At 42.6% G+C, this 25,145-nt stretch overlaps 1 protein-coding gene across 1 annotated transcript in view; it reads right to left on the bottom strand.

The window, feature by feature from the left end:
- JPH1 (junctophilin 1) overlaps window positions 1–25,145 on the bottom strand; it is a 97,363-nt gene that overhangs the window by 53,578 nt on the left and 18,640 nt on the right. Inside the window, exon 2 of the mRNA XM_075270418.1 lies at window positions 23,129–23,882. Within this exon, the coding sequence (XP_075126519.1) occupies window positions 23,129–23,882 (754 nt within the window). The remainder of the gene's footprint in view (window positions 1–23,128; window positions 23,883–25,145) is intronic.

Here is a 25,145-nt window from a genome sequence, read left to right as displayed (position 1 = left end):
ACATTTAGGAGGAAAAAAAAGAAAAAAAGAAAAAAAAGATGTTGGCCCTCCGGAGTAGTCAGCCACCAATTGGTGAGACTTACTCATGATGCGCCCTGAGCACTTCCTAGAGGAGAAGGAGACTATTGATATGTATATACTTGATCTTATTAGCATACAGAAGGATTAATATCTCTGAATGGGTCAAATATTCACTCCAAATATCACAAACAACTTCTGAAAATACATTTTAGGCACGTCTGAATACAGCAGAATACAAGCGTACAGTTACATCTTTATCTATTACACTCAAACTGAAACACTTTATGCGTGACTAAAGATAACCTAAAAGAGACAAATAAGACAGAACTGCAAATATATAGATAGCAAATATATGAAATATTACAATTTTTAGCAGAAGCAGATGGCTAAACAGGATGAGCAAAGGTGAATGATGCATTTTACGCTCAGGCGGTGTTCACATGTAGCAAATTGACGCTGAATTTGAAGCAGAAACCGACTCAAAATCCACCTGAAATCTGCCTCCCATTCATTTCAATTTGGAATTTGCCCAATAAAGGCAAAATATCAATATACTGCAGACATTTCGGAAATCCAGCATACACCAAACGATGAATTAAAACTTGAAACTTTATTCTTCAAGCCATTAAAAAAAACGCTTGTTACATCCAAATGGAGTGAGACATAGATATGAAGTATATAAAACACAGCTACGTGTTTCGGAACATACCGTATTTTTCGGACTATAAGACGCACCCAGGTTTTAGAGGAGAAAAATAGGGAAAAAAAAATTTTCAGGCAAAAAATGGTAAAATATTTAATATATGGGAGTTGTAGTTTTGGAACAGCTGCAAGGCCACATTGACAGGTGACCCTGCAGCTGTACGGGGATGTATAGGGCGTTTTTTTTGTGGGGCCAGGTGTAGACCGGGCATTTTCAGACACAGGGATACCTAATGTATATGTTTCACAGTAATGTTATACTTTTATATGTATTCTAGGGAAAGGAGGTGAACTTTTATTTATTTTATTTTTTATTATATTTTTTTTAAGTGGGTTTTTTTTTTTACTATTTTAATATCCCCCGCCTAGGGGGCTTGAACCTGCAATCATTTGATTGCAAGTCCCATAGACGGCAATACAAGTGTATTGCCGTCTATGGGAGATTCTATACATTACTATCGCGGAGGGTCATAGACCTTCCGCGATAGTAGTATATATCTATGACAGGCCTGGGAGCCTTCATTAGGCTCCCAGCTGTCATCGGAACAGGTCGGCTCCTGCGGCCTCGCCGTGCAGGAGCCGGCCTGCATCACTAAAGGTATGAGGCCGGGGGGGGGCTAACTGACTGTCGGGACCTGCGGTGGAGGAGTGGGTTTGCAGCATGGCCGCGCTACTGCCACCGCTGGTTTTCTTCAGCGGCAGTAGCGCGGCAATCTGCAGGCCCTGGCAGCTAAGACAGTCCCCGGCATCTGCTGTAATAGACCGGCGGATGCCGGGGAGTGTCTTAGCTGCCGGGGCCTGCAGTATTGTCACACTTCTGCCGCTGAAGAAAACCAGCGGTGGCAGTAGCGCGGCAATCTGCAGGCCCCGGCAGCTAAGACACTCCCCGGCATCCGCCGGTCTATTACAGCAGATGCCGGGGAGTGTCTTAGCTGCCGGGGCCTGCGGATTGCCGCGCTACTGCCGCTGAAGAAAACCAGCGGTGGCAGTAGCGCGGCCATGCTGCAAACCCACATTCAGACTATAAGACGCACCCTCATTTTCCTCCGAAATTTGGGGGGAAAAAAGTGCGTCTTATAGTCCGAAAATACCTTCCTCATGGCATGCCAAAATCAAAATCGGACTCAAACTCTGCGTCAAAAACCTTGTTGTTTTATGACAAGCAGAAAAATAATCTGCTGAAAAATTCCTGAAGTGGATTTTTTTGCTTGGAAAAATCTTTCAAATTCCTGCATTTAACCCCACTATACTATATGAGAAGGAGTGAAGGAAGTAGTAGGAAGAGAGCAAGAAAATGAAACAAAGACAGAGAAAAGAGAAAGATAATGAGAAGAAAGAGGAAAAAGTGAAGGAAACAGAGAAGAAAGAAAATAAGGGTATAAGGGTAATGAAGAGGGTTTGAGGAGATTTCTGCTTAAGGGTAAGTTCACATGTAGTTTTTTGGTCAGGATTTTGAGGCTGTATTCGCCTCAAAACCCTGACCAAAAAGACGATTCCCATTGAAATCAATAGGAGCCGCTCAGGAGTTTTTTCTGACAGCCGGTTCTTCTGGCTCCTGGAAAAAAAGAAGCGAGATGTTCATTCTTCAGGCTGAGTCACCTTGTGATTCGGCCTGAAGACACTACCTCCTCTAGACTAGGCCTATTCATTGGGCCTAATCCGGAGCAGAGTGCGCGGCTGGATGCCGATACAGCGCATTGGTTTTCAGTCGCGGCTACCCGGCATTTGGACCGGAACCTGAGGCGGCCTCCACCTCAGGTTCTGGTCCAAGAAATCCCATCTGAGCTTACCCTAAGTCTCCTCTTTATTTTACTTCTTCCTGTGGGGAAAAGCTGAATTAGAGCGCCATATTCTGCCATAGGAAAATACCCAGGAGAAAATGAAAAGAAGTGCGTGAGAAAAAAAAAGTAAAATTGAGAAAGAAAGAGAGAAGAAACAAAGTTAGAGAGGACAAAAAAAGAAAAAGAGGAATTGAGAACGCAAGAAAGAATAATACCTTGTCATACACAATATTTCCTCAGTGAAATAAATGAATAAATTAACAAACATAATCCCCATAATAGTGTGAACGCGGCTCTGACATGAGGTGACCCAAGGACCTCGGCAGCACTTGTAAGGCATTGTAATGAGCCGGCCCATTGAGAAAGCACTTGAGGCTGAAGCTCTGTATAGCGGAGGATTTAGCATATAAAACAGGACAGAAATCTGATCACTTGTTTTAATGTATAAAATAAACATTCAGGAGACGTCCAGAATAATCGTATTCCTGCAGATGTAATTCAAGGACTGGCATAAGTAATAAAGGCTCCCGTATCACTCATCAGGTTTATTATCATCCACAGAAATAAAACCTTATAGCAGACGTCACTTTATATGAAGCTGCTAATACAGGCCGACACAGATCTACTAATGTAGTCAGCCTGTATTCACATGGACTTTTATACCGGGCACCCCTTATTTTAGGTGAGAGGTTTTCAGGTGTTCTTGTAGATTCTGTTCCCACGTAGGATTTGAAATAGATTTTGTTGCAGATTCTGTGTCCGAAATCTGGGCCCATTCTACCAATCCATATTCCTTATATGTGAATGAGGTTTACACAAGCCTGTTCATATACAACAGAAATGTTTGCTGATACCATATAGGGCTGGCTGACTATGACCTACGGCCTTATTCACATGTCCGCATCTGCACTTTTCATAGACTTGGTGGATCCGCTTTTCATGTTCTTACTGTTTCGTTCTCTACATTTTTGTCTCTGGGTCTGTGAAGAACGGATGACACACGAATATTATCCATTTTCTTTCAGGGACCCATAGACTTTCATGTGTGAAAATAAAGGACATGCTTCTGTTTTTTAGTTTATAGACTGAATAACTTTTATCCAACTACGACCACCCAAAACTGACTTGGTATAATGCAGGGAAACTGAGGCTTGGGGAGGGTCAATTCAAATGGTTATCTCTCAGTTATTACAAGACTTGGAACAATGGTTCTGGTGTCATATGAAAGATAAGATTCTACCCAATCCTATCCGTGTTATTTCTGAAGATATCAACAGTTGAAAAAAGAATTGATATTGACATAGCTCCCAGGCCCAAAAGTGGTATCTCCAAGCATAATACAGGTAGAACTGTGAGGAGTTCAACTTACATATGACACCAGAAACACCGTTTTAAGATTTATAATGTCTGACATATGACGGTTTGAAGTGATCCCCCTCCTGCATTATACAAGAGCCCGCCCGTCCCTACTCCAGTGAGAAGAGACCTACAGTTTGTTCACATGTAATAGAAGTTTCTGTAAGTCTGAATGGGAGCTATATACAATCCATGCTGCAGAAGCCCCATTCAGATATACATAACAAATCAGTCACATGTGAACATACATTTAACCAGCTCCAAAAGAGGGCCCCATTTTAGCATTATTTTATATATGTCCATATTCCCTGGATTATCTTCCTTGTCTTTGGTACACATTGACATTAGTAGATATTTCCACAGCAGATCAAAATATAAGGATATAAATAAGACTCAATGACGCACATTCACTAAGCTAAATTTTTCTGGGGAAAAAGCGCGCTTTCTGGTACATGGCATTTTTGTGTCTCTCACGCCACTTTCCAAACTGGTGGGTATGACATGGTCGGGACAGCTGGTAAGACGTGGAGCTTTGACAGCCCGACATATTCTTTCAGATTGAAGAGACCTCTGCTTGTTCAGCAATCCTAGAAACGTATTAGTGTGCACTGGAGTAAAGCGCACATCATCTGGGCTTGCATCATGTGCTTGTGGACTACACTGCTGTCACATGTGGAGATTCTCCGCTCCCATAGGGACTTACTCTGAAAACATTGCAGCTGACAAGACATCAATCCGACAGTTCTCAGTCTCAATACAACAGAGCAGAGCACAAAAATCTACTTAAATCTGCTAGCAGAAAATATACATGGACTTGTCTATAGGCTCTCCATGTATAGGTAAAGAATTGTAAACTGAAAGGTTCTGTCTAGAGATGAGCGAGTACTATTCGAAACGGTCGTTTCAAATATCACGCACCCATGAGAATGAATGGAAGCGGCCGGCATGCAGACTTTGCCCATGGACGTCCGCTTAACCCCCTGCGTGCCGGCTGTGTCCATTCATTCCTATGGGTACGTGGTATTCGAAACGGCCGTTTCGAATAGTACTCGCTCATCTCTAGTTCTGCCACTTTGTAATAATTATTATTATGCCTACCTATATAACATGATCACGTTCCGCAGCAATTCTGCAGAGATGATGCCCCAAGTAGGGCACACAATCTAAATATCTGGCTATATATTATACATGGCTTAATCGTCACCAAAAAATATCTGTGACTTTGCACCACAGTTATTGCGCGCTATTTTTTTTTTTAAAAAGTTCTCCTTGTCCAGGAAGGAGTGTGTCATGCGTTGTAAGATGCCGCACGGTGTGTCGATATGGTGCCAAAATTCTGGTGCAAAATAATCCAACTAATAGGTGGTATAAACAGACCTCACACACCATCAGTCACTGTGATAAATCTGGTGCACTCGTAGACTGTCTAGTTTTACTGTCTACAAATTGGAAGATTTGACAAATCTGCCCCTGGGTTTTCAGTCACCATTTTTAATGAGAGTCTGTCACCAGCAAGAAGCATATGAAACCGGCAACACCGTTAGATAGCCGCCCCTGGTGCTACAGGCTGTTCATATGGATATTGTGAAATAAAGTAATGTCACGGCAACGTAGGCGCAAATTATCTTAGGGTAAAAAGGGTCTTACATTCAGGTAAGCCGGACCTAGGTACCTGTGTTACTGGTTTAATAGGCTTCACCCTGGTGACAGACTCTTAAGATGAAAGCCCACAAACAGCGAGTGAAGATAATCCTCTGTAGACTCAGTTCACACCATGTCAGACATATAGACGTATATTGTGATATAGCCACACACTCTCATTTATTGTACAATGCATTCAATAACTACAGTATGGAAGCAATTTATCATGTGCAGTATTTTTCAAGACAGTTTGGGTGGAGGCAATGCCAACTCCCGTCTATTTGGGCTTGGGGGTCAGTCATGTGGTTAAGAGTCGGAGCAATGAGAGTCCCCGGCTGCTCTCTGCAAAAATAATAAATGGACCTCAGGGAGATCGGGATGTGTATTAGTAAGGACTGCATTGGTAAGCCTTATTATTCCTTGGATATTCCCTTTAGATAGCTCAGACTTCCCTTTGCTCCCCAAGTGCATCAATGAGTCTTGAGAGGTCACGACTGTGTCATGGGGTCATTGCTTATCCTTCTTTAGACCATTTGTGTAAGTATGAACTACCACATATCCGGAGATGCTCTGACCCAGTCTTCTAGCCATGAATACCGGACCCTTATCAGGCTCATTCACATTATACTTGCTCCATTTTCTGCTCTCAACACATCAAAATCAGGAATATACTATTCACCGGCTACCTGGTAACAAGATAATCCTTATTACTCCCGGACCTGTCACAGGTTTCAATGTTATGGCTGATTGTTGCTCATCTACAGTGAAAACTTGTAGAGGCAACCACGGAAAGTCGCATCTCAGAAAGAAGACGCCATCTACCTAAAATATAAGGGAAAAGAAGATTTTGTCTAGATAAAGGTGTGGACTTTTCTATCACTATATCCCCTCATCATTAGGTATATAAAGGTTGTGCCAAGGGGCGATACTGCAACCCATCGAATGACGTCTACGCAGTAAAGCCTAAATGGCTTTATTAGCACAAGTGTGAACGGGACCTTAAAGTAATTCTAGCCAGATATTCTATCTTACAAGGCATTGCTACAATTATAGTTTTGGATTTATATTATGATACTTTATGTAAAAAAAGGCAGATTTCCACATATCATGGGGTGACTCTTAGTCCAATTAGCCATGCAAAATGGCCAATTACTGTCTGAGGGGGCATTCACACGGAGTAACGCGGCGCTGAATCTACCACGATAACTCGCGGCAGAATCAGCGCTGATAAAAAGACTCCCATTGACTCCAATGGGTTCCGTTTAACGTGAGTAACACATTGAAATCAATGGGAGGCTTTTTATCAGCGCCGATTCTGCCTCGAGTTATGGTGGCAGAATCAGCGCCGCGTTACTCCGTGTGAATGGCCCCTAAGGCTGGTCATAGGCATCAGATAGCTAAGCACTTGGCCAACAGCGATCTCTGACACACCTGTATACATGCACACTTGGCTCACCTGAACATGCATATTCTCTACGTAGGAAAAAGGGAAGATTATGACAGATACCCCTCGCCCTCATCTCCCTGTGAACAATAGCACAGGGTATGTTGAAATCCAACATCCCAATCATTTCTCAATGACATATCCCAGAAGACAAAAGGATCAGACATATTGACATCCAACAGTTCAATCACTTTCTCCCCTGACATCCGGCCTGAATGAGGAGGTCGTGTGCACATTAGATGGTCAGTTAGTCCCTCCAAAATTGAGGTTTGGCCAACAAAACATCAATCTAATCCATATGGCCAGCTTTTCGCAGAGGCCCCATGTTGCGGAAACTCAGCTTTTTTTGCTGCAGATTTTGCTGCAGTTTTTTTGAGCTAAAGCCAAGAATGGCTACAAAAGGAATGGGGAATATATAGGAAGGTCGTATAGTTACCTTCTTCACTTCCATAACATGGGGTCTCAGCCTTAGACTCCCACTATTTCTAGACTTAGATCCCCACATAGATCACCTTATATGAGCAAAATAAGTAACCCCTAGTATACTATAGAGGATCTATCCATTGTTCTAAGGATATTTTATAGGGAAAAGGTTATAGATTCTGTTAAAAAAATAAGTTTTCTTACAATGCACGTGGCTGAGAAAGAGAGAAAGAAATGTTTAAGAGAAATAGTCAGTATGCATTAGCAACACCGAAATATCATCGCTCAATCACTTGTAATAGTCTTTATGATATTGTACAGAGAATATATTCTTAGTCATGTGTGACCTTTACATTTCTATTTGTTATACGAGCATGTAGGTAGTAACCCAAGAACAAAGCCAGTAAGAAGAGAATTCTTAAGAATTTTCTGATTCCTGGTGCTAAGTGCTATCGCCTGGCTCAAGTCCATACATACCAGGCAGGCAGAGGTTATAGTCTGGGGCCTACTTATATGGGGTTGTCTGGGTATATTCTCCCACCAGATCGGACACTGGGTGTGGAGCCTGCAGAGATAAACAATTCAACTGGATGTCTCCATTCCCAATGTCAGATTGGGCCAGAGAGTGTGCCGGGACCTACACTTCAATGGGCTTCTCCTGGATTTATATCACAAAAATATATAGATTGGGGGATGTTATAACCTATATTCACCTATGGGGGATGTTATAAACCTATATTCACCTATGGGGGATGTTATAACCTATATTCACCTATGGGAGATGTTATAAACCTATATTCACCTATGGGGGATGTTATGACCTATATTCACCTATGGGAGATGTTATAAACCTATATTCACCTATGGGGATGTTATAACCTATATTCACCTATGGGGGATGTTATAAACCTATATTCACCTATGGGGGATGTTATAAACCTATATTCACCTATGGGGATGTTATAACCTATATTCACCTATGGGGGATGTTATAAACCTATATTCACCTATGGGGGATGTTATAAACCTATATTCACCTATGGGGATGTTATAACCTATATTCACCTATGGGGATGTTATAACCTATATTCACCTATGGGGGATGTTATAAACCTATATTCACCTATGGGGGATGTTATAAACCTATATTCACCTATGGGGATGTTATAACCTATATTCACCTATGGGGATGTTATAACCTATATTCACCTATGGGGGATGTTATAAACCTATATTCACCTATGGGAGATGTTATAAACCTATATTCACCTATGGGGGATGTTATGACCTATATTCACCTATGGGGGATGTTATAACCTATATTCACCTATGGGAGATGTTATAACCTATATTCACCTATGGGGGATGTTATAAACCTATATTCACCTATGGGGGATGTTATAAACCTATATTCACCTATGGGGATGTTATAACCTATATTCACCTATGGGGGATGTTATAAACCTATATTCACCTATGGGGGATGTTATAAACCTATATTCACCTATGGGGATGTTATAACCTATATTCACCTATGGGGGATGTTATAAACCTATATTCACCTATGGGGGATGTTATAAACCTATATTCACCTATGGGGATGTTATAACCTATATTCACCTATGGGGATGTTATAACCTATATTCACCTATGGGGGATGTTATAAACCTATATTCACCTATGGGGGATGTTATAAACCTATATTCACCTATGGGAGATGTTATAAACCTATATTCACCTATGGGGATGTTATAACCTATATTCACCTATGGGGGATGTTATAACCTATATTCACCTATGGGGATGTTATAACCTATATTCAATCCCCTGTAACCATGATGGTCCCACGTAGTCTTTGCTGACCTGCTGATGCTAGTATGTAGGGCCCATGACCATTGAGGCCAGTGCTTGTCTTCAGCGGTCCATGTACTTATGGCATGGCATTGCAGCAGGTCAGTAAACAGAGACCACTAGTGCGACAAGCTACAGAATAAGTCAGTGGAGCTTTATTGTTTTTTTGTTTTTTTTAATTTTATTCACTTTAATCATTGCTAATGTTTTGATTTTTAAATCTCGGGACAACCACAAAACTCGTGTTCGAGTATCATCTGATATAGGGCATCGATTCTTCTGTGGAGGTGGCAGTGCCCCAAATCATGTCAAGTGTATTCAGGTTCTTTGGATAGATGTCTATTGTCTTCAGAAATCACAAACACGGTCTTCATACTACTATAGAAACGATTCACAGTTTGGGCCTTAAAATTTCAGTAAATAAATGTTATTATTTGTATTGTGTCAACTCCTCACTGTTTTCTAGATCTCTGCTTGCGGTCATTCATTTTGTTTACTTACAATGGGTAAAAATCAGTTCTAGGTCATGTAATATACAGTTTATAGTCAATTGATATACAGAGCATGGTCATGTCATATAAAGTCCATGGTTATATAGTATACAGTCCATGGTCACTTGATATACAATTTATAGTCATTTGATATACAGTTCATGGTCAAGTAATATAAAGTCCACGGTCATGTAATATACAGTCCATGGTCATGTAATATAAAGTCCCTGGTCATATAATATAAAGTCCATGGTTATGTGATATACAATTTATAGTCATTTGATATACAGTTCATGGTCAAGTAATATAAAGTCCATGGTCATGTGATATACAGTCCATGGTCATGTGATATACAGTTTATGGTCATGTGATATACAGTCCATGGTCATGTGTTGCACAGTCCATGGTCACGTGATATACAATCCATAGTCATGTGATATACAGTCCATGGTCATGTGATATACAATTTATAGTCATTTGATATGCAGTCCATGGTCAGGTAATATAAAGTCCATGGTCATGTAATATACAGTCCATGGTCATGTGATATACAGTCCATGGTCATGTGATATACAATCCATGGTCATGTGATATACAGTCCATGGTCATGTGATATAAAGTCCATGGTCATGTGATATACAGTCCATGGTCATGTAATATACAGTCCATGGACATGTAATATACAGTCCATGGTCATGTGATATACAGTCCATTGTCATGTGAAATACAATTTATAGTCATTTGATATACAGTTCATGGTCATGTGATATACAGTCTATGGTCATGTGATGGATACACAGATGCACAGCTTGTTACATGACACATTGCAGAAAAACACACGTAGCAGAAATGGAGCGTTTTCCAAAACTTCTGCAGACATTCTGTAAAAGCTCTGCGGGAAAAAACATAATGTGTTACCACTGCATTTTTTTTCCAACAATGCTTTTTTTCCTGCAACCCGTTGTGTGAGGCCTTAGCCTTAAACTGTCTCTGTGACGGTGGCTCTGATTCTGTGACACAGATATGAACATAGTCTAAATGAGTGAACACGGTATAAGGGAAATCAGACACAAGAACCATTGGTGTAGTGTTACCAGTACAGAGAAGTTAGGGAGAAGGGCTGAAGGAGCTGTGAGTGCAGGACCGGTGACATGACACCATGAAGAGCCCAATAACCAGTAATACACAGAATATGCTTTTGCAGAAACCAGCAGAGGTAGAGAATATCTTGCAGGTTAGAAAGAACATTTCTGACTGCACTAAATGGAAAACACATCCACAGCTGCCAAAGATAGGCTCTACCTAAAGGAAGATCCCAATGGAGAACCAAAACTGATGTAACTCTGCTGGCTGAGTTTTACCTCTGCTCCACTGAGACGTGTTTACACACAACAGATTTGTTATAGAAATTTTACAACTGAAAATCCTTTCCAGACATCTAAACAGGGTTCATTCTGCAGCAGGATTTCTGCAAGACCCTTTCTGACAATGGTACATAAAGGCACTTACCAAAATACCATTAAAGAGGTAGAGAATACAGGGGCAAAGGTGAAAGGGATAGGGGGTAACTGGTAGGTCAGTGGGGGTCGGAGGCTCAGAGAAGGGGCGAGATCTGACGGGAATGTGAATATAGCCTATGTCCGCCAGCGCCATTGCAGCTCTCCACTCATAGCCAAAGATCCTAAGTGTGAGAACCCTGTTATGGTGTCCATATGCCCATATAGTATAATCCGCCCATCTAATCCATCTGGCCAATTTATCCAATGTGCTATAGTCAGTCATTTCCGCCAATCTGCTTAGTGTAAGTGTACACAATGATGATAGGTTATTGCTCCACTATTGGAAAATTGACTGCAGATTTGTGAAAGGCTCATGTGTACTTAATATAGGAAAACAACAATAATGGGTCCGGTAAAAAGCATCAACCGCTCACAATAAAGAAGCAAAATCAATCTACTCCGTAGCGTGAAAGATGTAAACATTACCCAGGCAAGACGGAGAAAAAGTATAGTAGAACTCATTGAGGTTTATCTAGACTGCTGCTCCATTGTCAATGCCTTGTAATGATACATAGAGCTGTAAAACCCAGCGTGACGGGGGGCGGTACACACAGCTGTATCACTACATATGTTGCGTCTACGCCAGGAGCTAGACCGCCAGCTGCTGAGCTTACACAAGTCTACCGGGCATTACACGATTCTCTCTTTTGAGTTCAATTTTCATATTTTTGCTTTAAATGGGACCTTCCACCACCTCCTCTAATTCCAGCTTTTAGCATCAGTAAATAGTCGCCGCTCCTCTGATTCTGGCACTGTTGAAATGTTCTCTCTAGCGCTCACCATTGAATAACTGCAGTTAGTTTTGGTGCCTGATGTGCTATCTAAGCTCTGTCAATGTATCATAACAGCAAGGTCATTCGCTAGCTGTGGCTCTACTATTAGCAACGTACATGGCTCAGGGCCAGTTTTGGGGATGGGTTGGCAAAATGTGCCATAAGGCTGTAGCCAATGGCACATTTTGCCAACCCATCCCCAAAACTGGCCCTGAGCCATGTAGAGCCATAGCTAGCGAATGACCTTGCTGTTATGACTCCAATATACCCTGACTTTATCTGAGTCTCTGTCCAGATGATAAAAAAGGGGTCAGGACAAGCTCAAGCCAAACAGTTTACAAATGCCACATTGAATAGGGTTTCCGCACGTAAATGTAATATTTTCAATGATTTGATAAAAAACATACAAAATATAAAGAACGAAGAGAGTAATAAATATTCTTCTCATCCCATCACCAGACACAATTTGTCAACTTGTTGTCTGAACTGTAGCTACTATCCCCTATGGGTACAGTAACATGGCTGGGGATGAGTGATGTCACTCAGGGTTCGTTCACATCTGCGCCCGGTCTCCGTTCTGCAGGTTTACGTTTCCGGCACAAAACAGGGGCAGGAGACGCACACCTGCAGGACTCTCTCACCCATTCATTTGAATGGGTTTGAAAGATGTCCAGCCGTGAGCGGCGGTGAGCGTTTTATGCTCTCCGCCGTGAAATCGTTTTTTTTAAAACCGGACAGATTCGGACATGCAGTACTCTGTGTCCGATATAAAAAAAAATGGTTTTGTGGCGGAGAGCATAAAACGCTCACCGGTGCTCATGGCCTGACCCGGTCTGACAGCTTTCCATCTTCTGCATGCAGAAGACGGAAACCAAAGAACGGAGACACGAACGCAGGTGTGAACCCAGCGTCAGTGTAGGTCGGATATAATTACATAACTATGGCCGACCAATCAATGATCAGCATACTGGGCGGTCGCAGTAGCTGGGATCAATAATGTGTTGTTATCAGTCATGTGTAGACTTTAAGAACCAGTCTGAACACTCCTCTGGTGACAGTGACATATTTAGCATCCAGGAGACATGATCTTTTAGGCTGGGTTCACACTACCGTAGGTGTCCGACAAGCAGGATTTTTCTATCCACGTGAAAAATTGGACATGGCTGTAAACGGACACTTAAGGACACAACATAATATCCCACTTAAATTAATGGAAATTGTAAACGGACACAGCTAGTGTCCATTGCTAAAATCTTGCGCGGACATTAGCTACGGACACCTACGGTAGTGTGAACCCAGCCTTAGTGACATTGATTGAAAACAAACCTAAAAGATACACTAGGTTCATAATAGTGTCGCCTATCCATTGTCCTGGTCAGTCAGAAAACCAGAACAACGGATAGGCGGACTGCTAAAATGGCGGTAACAAATAGAGATGAGCGAGTACTATTCGAAACTCCCGTTTCGAATAGCACGCAGAATGGACGCATCCGGCACGCAGGGGGTTAAGCGGCCGGTCGCTGGCAAAGTCTGTGTGCCGGCCACTGGCAAAGTCTGCGTGCCGGCCGCTTCCATTCATTCCTATGGGTGCGTGCTATTCGAAACAGGAGTTTCGAATAGTACTTACTCATCTCTAGTAACAAATGGAGTCCGACAGTGCGGAAGTCCAAGGAGTCAGACACTCACTGATCAGCAAGTCCCAAAGGATAGAGGGCAACCATAGCTTGTGTCAAATCAGAACTCAAATATGAACAGAGCTCTATCAGACTTTAATTTACCCATGAAGAATATGGTACAGTATATAGCCCATCATACTAAATAACAGTGACTGCAATGCCATGTGTGAAAAGGGTGTGTGACAGAACTAAGCCATCCCTGTGGTCTCAAAGCTTTCCCATATTGTTTAATAGGAGGGGGAAACAAAAGATACAGATAAATCATAAAATGACATCTGGTGCCTGATCCCAAATTGTACATTATCCCGGCATTATGCCCCCAGACAGCGATAACATCTTCTGATAAAAATCTCCCATGTAACATTTGTTGTCACGCACCATCTAATCTGAGAGGACGCAGGAATCCTCACCCTAAATGATCCGAGCCAACTGCTCCACAATGCAGCTTATACACATCTCCTGCCAGCGGCAGAAACACTCCGGCCTAATCCCAGCTCATGGGAACAACGCCATCATTACAGGCAGCATTCACTATTAGTCACTGATCTGACAGCTACAATAGGGTGCTGAAGGCCAGACATACCTCACACCGTAATGTGATGGATGGACATCCGCATGTATAATCAATGAAGACTTTTATCATGCAAATGGAAACATTACACCAGGAACTGCAGGGTATAAATGGGAAGATATACTGGGCGTATATGGGACAGACTGCTTGTGAGACGTATCATGGGCTCCATGGAAGGTGAGCATGGCTAGTCTATGGAGCAGATTTATCAATTGAGACCCGGGCACTTTCACTGGACCCTACAGAGATAGATAAATCTTCTGTGGAGACATTTGCACCAGTTTGGTGTTTTGGACCCACTTCTGGTCTCATCTTATAAATACTGAGCAAAATACACCCAAAAGGTTGTGTCTACATGTGCCGAAAAAATCATTGTCACTTTTATGGCCAATTTATTAAGACTGGGTGCTTAAAGAGGACCTTTCAACACTTTTGGGCACATGCAGTGTTATATACTGCTGGAAAGCTGACAGTGCGCTGAATTCAGCGCACTGTTGGCTTTCCCGATCTGTGCCCGGTGTAAAGAGCTTACGGTGCGGGTACCGTAGTGCTCTATGGTCAGAAGGGCGTTTCTGACCATTAGCCAGAGACGTCCTTCTGCCTCGCGGCGCCTATCGCACTGTACTGTGGAGCGGGGAGGAACGCCCCCTCCCTCTGCTCACACAGCTCGTCCATAGACCAGCATTATCAGGAGAGGGAGGGGGCGTTCCTCCCCGCTCCACAGCACAGCGCGATTGGCGCCGCGAGGCAGAAGGACGTTCCTGGCTAATGGTCAGAAACGCCCTTCTGACCATAGAGCACTACGGTACCCGCACCGTAAGCTCTTTACAGCGGGCACAGATCGGGAAAGCCGACAGTGCGCTGAATTCAGCGCACTGTCAGCTTTCCAGCAGTATATAACACTGCATGTGCCCAAAAGTGGTGAAAGGTCCTCTTTAAACTATTTGGCCTCTTAAAGGGATATATAGCTGATCTGTGGAGGTGCAACTGCTAAGACCCCCACCAACCCTGACCCCAGGCTGGACAGAGGATAAATATGTTTTTGGCATGACCCTTTAATTAACATATATTGTTGGAGGTCTCGTGCGCTGGATTTTGAACCCATGCCTGGGACTTATGTAGGTTTCACTATAACATGCGCCATCCCTGCCCCAGATTTATTCACCTTTGTGTAAAGCAGTGAGCAGAGTACAAAATGAATCTGAAGCAAGTTTTGCACAAAAGCTAGAATGTGCAAGAAAAACTGCTTCTTCATATTGAAAGACACCACAAGAGCACCGGGCCGACCCCAATAAAGATGAATGAATCCGCAGAGAAGAGGAGAAATGGTTCTGGTCATCCATCTCCAGCAGACACAACTACTGTATAACTCATCATTCCTGTTGCTCCTTTCCGTCAGGTTATCGCTCTGCTCAGCACTAACTATTGGCAGGGCATTATATTGTCAGGTAAAGGAAACAGTTCTGTATTTGTAAGGGAAAAGGAAGATCAAAGATTCAGACATCCAAGTCACATATGCAAGGGATTAGATGGGAGAACGCAGAACATGAGCATTGCTGAATTTACAGCTTTGCACAGTTTGATACTGTATATAAAAAGCATAACAATATTCCCCCTAACTCCCAGGGTATGTATGGTAGATGTTAGAGGAGTGGGACACCAGTCATCCCTTTTTAGCAGCTATTGTATGGAGCGGTGGTCAAGCATGCATGCTACTGCGCCACATAACTCTATTCGATATGCTTAACCCCTTGGTGTTCGGCCGCTTACACGAATACCTATGGCAGGGAGGTATTCGATCAAATACTACTCGCTCATCTCTAATCTGCATTATCCATCAGTCTCATAGGGTTAAATGGAGCTGCCGTGCCTGTGTGACCTCAGCTCAGTTCAGACAGGGATACAAGGGGTCGGCAGAGGGTGCACCTCATTTATGAGGAGGTGCATACCTTGACATAAACCTGGCGCATCCTCCTGTGTCGATGTTTACCAGCACGGAAGTCTATACTAGTTTGCAGCTGGAGTAGATTTCAGGCATCCTATATAGAGATGAGCGAGTAGTATTCCATCGAATACCTCGCTGCCATAGGAATGCGTGTAAGCGGCCGAACACCAAGGGGTTAAGCGCATCAAATCTTTGATGCGCTTAACCCCTTGGTGTTCGGCCGCTTACACGCATTCCTATGGCAGCGAGGTATTCAATGGAATACAACTCGCTTATCTCTAATCCTATATGCCAGTAAAATGTTGTAAATGTTCATACATATGACAGGGCAGGTGGTGTGGACGGTGCAAAAATACAACAAAAGTGGTGTAGGATATGTCCTGCTACTCCGACTCTTACCCTACAAGATCCAGAACAAATAATACTTCTTTCTTTTCACTCCATTCCTGGATTTTGGTTTCAAAAACTGAATGCAAAAACCTACACAGTGTTCTTCCTTAGCCTGAGTGTATCTTTCTGAAGATATAGCAAATGAATTAGGGTTTCACTTATAACATAAAACTGCTTCTTTATATCCCCGAGCTCCGAGACACAGTAGCAGTCTCCGTGTTTCCTAACTGATAAACAAGGCCTATGACAACCCCGTAAGAGGCCATCCCTATATGATCACCATGACAGCAGCGAGAAACTTTCCAGAATTTGTGTCTCATTGTAAAGGATGGTCCTTATATGGGAATTCTAGAGACGTGTCTGTACAATGCATTATACCCGGCTGGGGGAATACTATGGAGACTTCCTCCGGCCTGCCATACAGCACATTTGTCTCTCAGACTTGCCATAGGTGCGATCAGTGTAGTACGGGGTTACGTGGATTCCACAGAACTATCACTTAGAAGGGAACCTGTCACATATATATGTATCTTAGAGAGCAGGAGGAGCTGAGTAGAGTGATATATAGTTTTATGAGAACACATTCAGTGTAACTTCTATTTTATGCATTTACATTCTGCTCCTTCTCCGCTTAGAAATCCAGTGAGTGCCCTATTCATTGACTGGCAACCTTCTTGGCATCGGTGAGTCCGGCCACTAGACTCCTAAGAATAAAAAGGGATGAATTAAAGGGTTTTTTTGGGTATTATATACTGAAGACCTACCCTCAGGTCATCCTGCCAATCAACTGTTGACAAACTAGGATAGGTGGGGGTCTAACACCCGGGACTCCCACAGATCAGCACCCACTGATCACATACTGATGACCTATTCTAACCATAGGTCATCAATAAGTAAGTCCCAAAAAACCCTTTAAATGAATAAACTAGAAGTTCTTTATGTGCGACCAAATGACTAGACTGATCCTCACCAAATTTGGCGCACAGGTACATCAGGTGTCAGGGAAGGTTTTAGACTGGGTCTCTTTCCACCATGTGAACATATTCTTTAAAGGGGCAAGGTGCTGTGGATGACACTGTTAAACAAGGTCAAGTTTTACTCCAGGTATCCACAACAACCGACCGGAGGTTTTTACTGATATCCAAACTGAGATACACATGATCACATGACGCTTATGGACCAATGGAAAATCACAGGTTCTTCAGTCTTCACATACACACAGCTTTATACTAGGTATCTATAGCAACCAACCTATTCTTATGGGGCCACTACACAAACAAAAAATGAAATATACCTGTATGAAGCCGGGACCTTCTGCTAGTCTATATATAATTATATTACCGCCTATCTATTTTGTATATAAATATCTATATCTATATGCTGAACATCATGCAGCTAGAAAATGGGACTTTATGTACCACATAACAGGTTCCTACAACCGCTCCTTTAAGTAAATAATCGCAGCAGAACAGTGTGAATTTATGGCATTATTTTATCAGGTTTTTTTCCTGCTAGCAGTACCTGTGAAAGCCAAACACTACCAACAGTGCACAACTACTCCTCCACCTCTCTGCAAGAAAATAACAAATTGTATGTGAACCACTGTCACACCGCATATTGTTATATAGTCTCCGTGGCATGTAAAAGTAATCTCCGAGGAATGTCTGTAGCCATGCACTGAGGAATAAGAAAACTAAAGTGTACAGATATTTCATGTGAGATGCCGGCTGGATTATAACTTGTTGAAACAAGCAGACACAGATTCACTTGTCATTACACACTCCAGGTCAGTGCGGGGGTCACCTATCTAGTCACTGCCAGGAAACTCTGCTTTATATTGTGTAATAATCTGTGACTAAATAAAATAATTCCCTATTGTAATGTCTAAAGAAACAGAAAAACAACAAAACCTTCCGATAGGAGTAAGGAGAAACACAAATGTCAGCATGGGGCTTTAGTGAGAGTTTAAGGAATCTGACAATGAATTTGAGGCAAAATCGGCTGCAAATTCAGCCTCAAAGCCACCTAAAATCACCCTCAGGCTGAAGCCCCACGTTGTGGAAACAGCTTTTTTTGTTACAGCTTTTGCTGCGTTTTTTAGAGCCAAAGCCAGGAGTGAATTGAGCAGAAGGTAGAAGCATAAGAACATCCTATATATTTCCCAATCCTATTGTAGCCACTCTTGGCTTTGGCTCAAAAAACTGCAGCAAAATCTGCAATAAAAGAAGCTGCGTTTCTGCAAAGTGGAGCCTCAGGCTGAATTCACACCAGTGTTTGAGTTTCTGAAGGAAGACTCCATCGCAGAATCGTCTAAAAATCAGGAAAGAGAAAAATCCTGCAAAGAGGGCAGAAGCTGAATTTTTCACTTGTGGAAAATATATGCGCCCTGCTTGTTTTTTGCAGCTGTTGTTGACAAGCAGAAAAAAATCAGGTTCTAATTTCTAAGGCTAAGGCCTCACGGTGCGGAAACACAGCTTTTTTTGTTTCAGATTTTGTTGCAGTTTTTTGAGCCAAAGCCAAGAATGAGATATATATATAGACATTCTTATATGTCTCCCTTTTGCTTAATCCACTCCTAGCTTTGGCTCAAAAAATGATAGACCAAAATCTGCACCAAAAAAAGCTGCGTTTCCGCACTGTGGGGCTTTAGCCTAAAGCAGAAAATTTCTTCTTGACAAATTCAGAATCAATATCTGACGTGAACATTTCCTACGGTGTTTTGCAGGTTTATTAATTGATGATCTATCCCATCCTTTATAGACAGTCAGGGTTCGGTTGGGGTGAGCTCTAGAGCCTCCTCGCAGCAGACCAAGACCAGTGGCAATGTGACCAATGACCATGTCACATAACCTAAGAAGCAGAAGTGGCTGGGAGCTCTGATAACTCTTAAAGAGGCTTTATCATTGGGAAAAGTAATTTTTAAAATAAACACATACTTTAGAAAGGCTATGCCACACATACCTTTTGTATATAAATCGCCTCAGTAGTTTTTGAATGCTCCAGCGAGCACAGGAAGTTCTCAGCGAGCACTGCTCTCTCTGCTGTGTGCTGTGTATGAGAGCAGGGAGATGAGTCGTCGTCAGCCACTGCTGTACACAGTGCTCGCTGAGACTTCCGGGGTGCACGCTGGAGGCTAATTAGCATATGAATAAAAACGGCCTCATTTAAAAACTACTGAGGCGATTTACAAGTTAAAAGTTTTCTGCAATGTGTGGTCTTAAAGGGGTTGTCCAAGAATCTCAGTGCTTGAGCAAAAGCCCTGGAAGGTGAAGCATACAAAAAACAAAAAAACAAAACACCCGACGCTAAGGTGTCATTATCCGGTCCAGAGCATGACAGGGCTTGTGCCAAAAGGAAGTCCTTGCCACATGTGACTGATTGGTCTCAGTGGTCTCGTGTGGCGAGGACAGCCTTGGCACGTGCTAAACTGGACAGCGGTAGCGGGGACAGGTGAGTATGATTTTTCTTCCCCAGCTTCTCCAGCCTCCTGCCCAAACACTGATACTGTTGGGAAATTACTTGATGTGTCTATTTTAGCAAATCCTTATATTCCTCATGAAATAACACTTCTTTGTCCACTCTTTGGACTCTGCATTGTGCTCCTCCTCTGTTATTCCTCCTGGAAACCTATAAATAAATTGATAACAGGGAGTTATCATTTCCCTTATCAAAAGGGTGAGTTGGACGTATAGTCCAACACTGTCAGCACTGACTGGACAACTGGTAACACTCACATATAAATTTATTCAGACATTTCCAGGAGGAACAACAGAGGTAAGATACAAAACAAAGTTATAAGAAAAAGATTATCCAGAATAATTAGATTATATGGGCAATTTTAGTTCTGTAGTTACTAATACAGATATGTCAGAAGAGTCGGCGGGTCATCTCTAAGTTACCGACTGGGACGGTTCCTATATGGCTTCCTTTAGATTGACTTTCACATCCCTGTAAAAGTTACAAGTCACAGACTCGGATAACTACACAGACTAAATCCAGCCATAGTAACCAGCCTATTTATAGAGCGTCTCCAAGTTCTTGTGTATAGCTTGCATATAGACAAACGGATAACATTTTGCTGCTCTGTCCCCTGGTCTCAGCTCAGGAATCATTACCAATGTCCGCTTTATACTTTGTATAACAGGCACAATGCCCAGTACGCCAAGCGCGTAAACAATAGCACGGCAATATTCTCAGTGCATATCGTACCAGCCATGCAGGACTTGATGAAATAAACACAATATCAAGTACACTAAGCACATCAAACGTATCAGGGGTCACCATATGTCCTGGCTCTGTATAGAGTTGCTCACTTCATCTGATAACACTATAAATAATTCATATCATCCTCTAAATCTTAAATACAATAATAGCCCTAATACTGTGAGATGCTACGGGCAATACCGTGCAGCAGTCATGTATAAAGGGATTGTGTTACGGCTCATACACACGGCCATATCAGGGCTCTGTACACAAAGGCCAAACCGCACTGAGCCTTAATATGGTCTAAGGGATCCTACTGTTCTTCCGTATGCCTCAAAGATTCTAGGGGAGAACATTTCCTTAATATGGATGCCGTACGGAGGCACCATATGGTGGCATACGGAGTGCCCACGCCTCCCTCTGTAGAGGCTATGTGCTTACTCCTTAGCAGAAAAACACAAGAGTTTGATAAACTGCTTGATGCTTGTCGTTCTTCATTTTTAAGGGAGCACGTAATACTGGTAATGTCAGAAGTGTCGTACTCATATACAGGACGTGTCACCAGGTCAGTGATAGACATCATCTGTTTCCCTGTTTATCCAAATCCCTCCAGTCATGCCAAAGATATACCGTATTCCTCCACAAATAACACAGGGTCTTATTTATTTTTTCTCTGATTAAAGGGCTAGGGCTTATTTTCAGGGTAGGTCTTAATTTTTTCCATGAAACAGCAAAAAAAAAAAAAAGACAGTTTGGCACTTTTAATTTTTTTTCCCACTACAGAATTCACCATAGAGGGAAAATAGTTTTATAAGTTTGGAGACCGGGTGTTTTCAGACACAGGGATACCTAATGTGTTTTTTGGTTTTTTTTATGTAGATTGTGGGCCCCACATAGAGCTCACAATGTACATTTTTTCCCTATTAGTATGTCTTTGGAATATGGGATGGAAATCCATGTAAACACGGGAAGAACATACAAACTCCTTGCAGATGGTTTTATGCCCTTGGTGGGATTTGAACACCAGGACTCTAGCGCTGCAAGGCTGCAGTGCTAACCACTAAGCCACCGTGTGGCCCCAGATACCTAATGTGTTTCACAGTAATAGTTTAGTTTTATATGTATTCTTGTGAAAGTGATGGGGGGGGGGGCATGAACTTTTATTATTTAGTTATTTTTTATTTATATATTTTTACTTTTTATTTTTTTTTCTACTATTAACTGTTCCTAGGGGGTTTGAACCTGCAATTATACCATAGACTGCAATAAAACGTACTGCAGCCTACGGGACAGCTTCTATGACAAGTAATGTTCCTATGACAGGCCTGGGAGCCTTCATCACAGGCATCCACTCCGGGTCTCCGCTGTGATGTACAGTGAAGACCAGGTACAGTAGTTATGGCGGCTGTGCTACTTTGGAGGGAGGGGGGGGAGGGGTCACGCTCAACAATGCCCGTGATCAGAATAGACAATGATCATGGGCTTTATTTTCAGACCCTGTACGGTAGTTGCTCTGCAGCAGAGCAGTCGCCATCTTTAAGGACCCAACATCCGCTGTAATTGCACGGCAAGTGTCGGGAAGGGGTTAAACTAGCTAGGGCTTATTTTTAAGGTAGGGCTTATATTTCAAACCTACTCCAAAGAACCTGGAAAATCTAGCTAGGGCTTATTTTCAGGGTAGGTCTTATTTTTGGAGAAATATTGATGCAAATTACGGCATTCTAGCCAAGTGGGTGGTAACACTACATGACATATAACATAGAGACCCCGTCCACAGAGAAACAACTTGGCTAATATACCCTAATACGAAAAAGGGCTTATATCTTTGGAATTTGGAACTGAACGGATTTGGATAAAAAAAAAACAACAAATTGCTCAGGGTGACAGCGCCTATCTGAGCCACTTTTGACTGCTTGCACCCTTCCCTGATGGTAGTTGCATTTGGATGGTAGTACTGCTGAGTTCTATGCATTCTCTGACAGTCCCACTGTTTGCCAATTTTGGGGTCCTATTCCCCCTAGTTAGAATAGAGGGCATGGCACACGTTCTCTGCTACTCCATTCATCTTTATGGAACTGTAAAAAAGCTGTCAAGTATATACTCAGCTATGTTCAACAGTCTCGCAGAGTGGAAAGAAGCAGCAGCAGGCATGAGGGAACACGGACCCCTGTCCCAGTAATGGGTGGGGATCCCAGCGATGAGATACTTATCACCTATGCTATAGACTGTCATTAAGTCTTGTTAATGTATGACGCATACATTGCCTGTCCAATGCTCCAGCAGATAAACATGGCTACCTACCTGGAAGCTGCTATCTCCACCTTTGTCCTTGCCACAGCCGCTGCCCTCTGTGCTCCTTCCACAGCACGGTCTACTTTCTCCTTCGTTTTGGTGTTCTTTATGGGTATAAGTTGCTTTCTTATTCCACGAACTAAAACATTGTTTTTGTACTTTCCTTCTTCTTTCGTGCCATCCGGAAACATGGTACATCCATAGCCATGCCTTCTATTGTTCAGCCATTCTCCCTCATATTTCATCCCGTTTGAACGCTCACTTACTCCAAACCCAGTGCGTTTATCATTCTTCCATTCTCCCATATAGGTTTCAGTGGTGGTGGCGTCCACATGGTCTTCTACAGGGCAATAATCAGAGTCTAGATCCCCAAAGCTAATTGTAGAGTTGGCATCACTTGAGCTTATTCTACTCATAGCTGCATCGCTTCTCACAGAGCTGCGCTTGCTAGATATGGAGATCTTGGACTCGGACTTCCTTAGCTTAATGCTACCCAGTAGTGACCCTCTTCTGAACAAACCTTTCTTCTTGCCCGTCATAAGCTCAGAGTCACTGTGAAAATTTAACACGAAACCTCCACGTGACCCGGCAGGACTGTCACCCCCTATATCATGAAGCACAGTGCCATTGCTCTGCTCACTACGTAGTGACGAGAGAGAGGTTCTCAGCGGTGATCGGATCACTGTCGCCATGCCATAGGGAACACTCTGACGTACGCCATAGCCGTGCCTCATTCCTCCCATCCATTGTCCTTGGTATGTACCTGCCAAAACCAAAAATACTGTGTCAAGTAAAAATAGAGAAGATACAGACCTTATGCACACTTACACAGTGAACAGGGTTAAAATGACTGTCAAGTTTGACATAAAAAAAAATAATTCACACTGTAAACCCTATAGGTCAGTTATGCTTATGACAGCTGTGTCACCTACAGGATTATTCTTCCCAGACACACTTTCTAGAGAATTCAAGAGTAGTTTACCAAACCATAAAATAGCCACCAAGAGTTACAAGGTACTATAGTAGGTTATGTCCAAATGGGACTGATATGCTGTAGTCAAAAAAAAAAAATCTGCAGTGGAAAAACCACAGCAGATCATGTAGAGCTCAGACTGTAACTACTGTACGTTTCCTGCTAATTTCATCATATGCATCACAAAGCGTCAAATCCACAGGATAGGTCATCAGTATGTGATCTGTGTTGAGGGTCCAGACCCCGCGCACAGCAGCTTTAGTGCCTGCCTCTAGGCTGAACGAGGCTCCTGCACCACTTCTATTACTAGAATAGGAACATCCTACATGTGATCCTCATCCACTGCACCAACTGGGGGCTACCAAAACAGCTGCTGTGTGTCAGACCTCCCAAATCACATAATGATCACCTACTCTGTGGACAGGTCATCAGTATGAAAAATCCATTTGGAACCAGAAAACTCCTTTAGGCTAAAGCGATGCGGGAAGAACAGCGACATGATCACATTGTGGTTCTTCCCGCAGCGCTTACAACATAAAGTTCACAGAGTTTTCCTCCGCGGACTTTGTTTGACAATTATATCTATAGGAAAGCCGCTGGCATTTCCATAGATTTCATTGACATGCTGCGATTTTAAAAACCGTCACGTTTTTGGAAAACGCAGCATGTCAATTAAACCTATGGAAATTCTGGTGGTTTCCCTATAGATATAATGGAAGCAGAAAGTCTGCAGATCAAAACTCTGCGGACTTTCTGTAAAAAGCGCAGCATGAAAAATTGCAATGCATTTCCGCCGCGGTTTTTCCCGCAGCACTTTTTCGCTGTGACCCTCTACGTGGGGTCTTAAGCCTTAATATCCATACCTCAGGCCACTTTATATGCTGATTCAGCTGTAGAATTTTCCTCTGCTGACTTTCTGCTTCAGTTATACCTATACGAGACGCAATGGTTTTGGAAAATTGCAGCCTTCCGATGTGAATATTTTTCTGCAATGTGTGGAGGATGGGATTCACAGGATTCCTTAGTGTTTAAGGCTTCAGCCTTTCATTCTAT

The sequence above is a fragment of the Leptodactylus fuscus genome, chromosome 4 (genome assembly GCF_031893055.1).
Source record: "Leptodactylus fuscus isolate aLepFus1 chromosome 4, aLepFus1.hap2, whole genome shotgun sequence".
NCBI classification, from domain to species: Eukaryota; Metazoa; Chordata; class Amphibia; order Anura; family Leptodactylidae; genus Leptodactylus; species Leptodactylus fuscus.
Note: the sequence above shows the minus strand (reverse complement) of the source record. Positions and strands in the feature narration are given on the sequence as shown.